At 40.7% G+C, this 2,915-nt stretch overlaps 1 protein-coding gene across 1 annotated transcript in view; it reads right to left on the bottom strand.

The window, feature by feature from the left end:
* The window catches only part of LOC104468584 (serine/arginine-rich splicing factor 7-like), a 4,702-nt gene extending 1,794 nt beyond the window's left edge, over positions 1 to 2,908 (bottom strand). Inside the window, exons 1-4 of the mRNA XM_010082772.1 lie at positions 2,889 to 2,908; positions 2,698 to 2,799; positions 2,279 to 2,332; positions 318 to 362 (exon numbers count right to left, since the gene is read on the bottom strand). Of these exons, the coding sequence (XP_010081074.1) occupies positions 318 to 362; positions 2,279 to 2,332; positions 2,698 to 2,741 (143 nt within the window). The 5' untranslated portion in view covers positions 2,742 to 2,799; positions 2,889 to 2,908. The remainder of the gene's footprint in view (positions 1 to 317; positions 363 to 2,278; positions 2,333 to 2,697; positions 2,800 to 2,888) is intronic.
* Between the last annotated feature and the right edge of the window lie 7 nt (positions 2,909 to 2,915).

The raw sequence follows: 2,915 nt of genomic DNA, 5'->3' as shown, positions 1-2,915 counted from the left end.
CCTGCTGTTTTATCAACAGCGTTAATAAAGCTGAAACCCTTTATCTGATGGATAGAAAATTTTAACAGAACTGAGCACAAAGACACACACACAAAAAAATCAGTGCTATGTTGGAAAGTACCAAGAGGTAATGAAAACAAAGAAATGTGTAAGGAACATATTCCAAATAGCTGCAGAGGAAATCTCAGTTGTATAGCAAAGATTAGCTGGGCACCCAAGTTTGGGGGATGTTTTTCTAAAGGACCAGGCTCTGTTAATCATGCAAATCTAATAGTGAATTCTAGATACCACTGCAGGCTTTATCTCTGTATGCTTACCTCTTGGCCAGCGAGCCAGATTTTGATCTGCCATGAGACCTAGACCTACAAGAAAAAAAAACACAGCTCAGTAGGGAAGCTGGTAGCATGCACATTCCTACATTCAAGACAGCAAGATTCGCACTAAATGCGTAAGAACTGCCACATCGAACAGACAGAATCCTGCAAGTTTTCAGGGCTTTCCCTGCTAAGTTTCAAAAGAAAGCTTTTTAAAGGGATGCCGCACATGTTGCTGTGTACTTTGGTCCCTGGCTGATGCAGGTGGCAGGAAGATACGAACAACCGAAATCCTGACCAGTGTTTCCACAAAGCTAATAAAAAACTTGCAAGTTTTATTAGGCTTGAGTGAGGCAGCAGGCAGCATGCTCCTAGGAGTATCTTCTCCTCAATGCATTTCATCTTATATGGATGCACTTGCTCAAAATATTTTTTTAAATCTGCCAAAATGTCAGTCTTTGAGGTAAGACTGCCGCACCATAAGAACACTAATACTGCCTAAAAGAATAACTGAAATGTTTAGGTTCCCAAAGGAAGTGTTTTACTTCATTAGAGTTAAGCACCAGTATTTTGCCACTTCACTGTACGTGTATGTCTGTAATTTCCTCTGCCTCGGTCACTTCATCTCTACTTACAATGAAAGATGTCACACAACAGAGTCTAGAAATTTCACTAAAAGCATCCTTACCACTGCAGAAAACCATCCTGGTACTAACAAAAAGAGAACAGTAGTTGTAAAATTAAGATGTTTTTCTCTTTGAAAGCCAGTTGACTGTAGCTGTTTTCTGCCTATCACTAACAGTGAACAGGGATGAGCCCTGACTAAGTCATGTTGGAACAACTTGTATTAAGATTCAACATATTTTAACAACAGGTAGAGAAAGTGTACCTCGTCAGTGCAGGCACTGCTCTACTGCCTCAGGGAACTTCCCTTCTCTTTTTACCGGTTTCTGGACTGTCTGTGAGAGTTTTTGCTCTTAACTAAGCCATCTCCTGGTCTTCATCTCTCCATTCCTTAAAAACTCCTGTCGCTGCTTGCTGTTCCACTCTCAGAAAATGCCACCATCACTTTTCAGCACTGAATCACCCACCTTCCACTGCAGGCTTTTCCACTTCCTCCCTTCAGCTAAGGCTTCCCTTTATCTTTTTGTGTTTCTTCATGGTTGACTATTATGTTATTTATTTCAAAGAGCTGCCATCAAACCAGCACAGTAGGCCTGGGACTGGGCTGGGGCAAGAGCAGTACCATCTCCTTCAGAGCAGAACTTCAGTTTACTCATGTTCTCCTCTGACAGCTCACCAAGGACATCCAACCAACCTACATGAGCCACACCGCCTGGACAAGGACTGCACCTGCATCCACTTACTATGGAAGGACTAAACGACAACTTAAGAGAATGAATGACATCCTGTGTTCCTTTCAAATTTGACTGTCCCCCTAAGGCACATTTGTTGGTACAAAATAATTCTGATAGGTGTTCATCTCAAATATGATTCAGCTCCTGCAGGCTGACACTTTGTTATTCAACAGAGCTGGAAACAGCTGTAACACTCACAGTACTAGCGAGCCTTTCACCACTTGCCCGCACTCATTGATGCTCTAATATACTACCAGAAGGGCATCCTGCTTTCTCTAACAAATAAGGCGAAGAATCCACAATCCTTTGTCTGACATACAAAGACAAAAACTTTTCAGATGAATTCTAAATGTGTTTGCTATGTCAGTTGTTAATGCAACCTGATCAAAACAGTACTTGAGAGGAGTGTCGGGAACTGGCTATCAGTGATATGTAAAAAAGTAAAGAGAAAGAACAATCTTCTGCACTGCTTTTTAAAACTACAGGCTCCTAAGTTAAGGGAGAGAAAATGAAGTTCTTTCTGAAAATGTTAACAGCTGTTAGAAAGCCTAAGCAGACTTTTAAGTAACTTTTACAAAGCACCCGCAGTCACGGAAGAGATCTTACCTGCTTCGGGGCCATGTAACAGATCTGGATCTAGATCTGGATCTTGATCTAGACCTGAAATAAAAAATTAAGACAAATTAAAACAAAATCAAAGAAGTCAACACAATCAGAAGTGATGACAATTACAGCACTACCTAGATTAATATCTACATGTTGAACTTAAACCCTGTAAGATCATTAGACATTTAGACATCAAAATTAATCATGGGATATGTAGCTGTGTAAGATCTCAAAAATAATCGTACTACCATGCCTGTAAAATCACCTAGGATTATAATTAAGTTTTTAAAGCAAGTCTGATTTCTAGAGGTCAACACCTTTCAAAGTCTGCTACCCAATACCTTTTGAATGCCTTAACTAAAATGAAAAACAAAAACAAGAATAAGGCACACAGCCTCTGAAAAATTACTACTGACTACCTTGATCTCTTCAAGGAACCCGATCGGGATCGGCGGGGAGACATAGACCTAGACCTACGAGGAGAAACAGACCGGGACCTACGATAGGAAGCTGACCTGGACCTGCAAGGAAATAAATTGAAGAGTTGTACAAATGGAGCTTTTTCTAAGCAAAATAAGCAAACAGGAATAAAGTACAAACTTAAGCCCACCTCCTACCACGACTCCGACTGCGTGAC

The sequence above is a fragment of the Pterocles gutturalis genome, unplaced genomic scaffold (assembly GCF_000699245.1).
Source record: "Pterocles gutturalis isolate BGI_N339 unplaced genomic scaffold, ASM69924v1 scaffold3475, whole genome shotgun sequence".
Taxonomy (NCBI): Eukaryota; Metazoa; Chordata; class Aves; order Pterocliformes; family Pteroclidae; genus Pterocles; species Pterocles gutturalis.
This window is presented reverse-complemented; position numbering and strand designations above follow the sequence as displayed.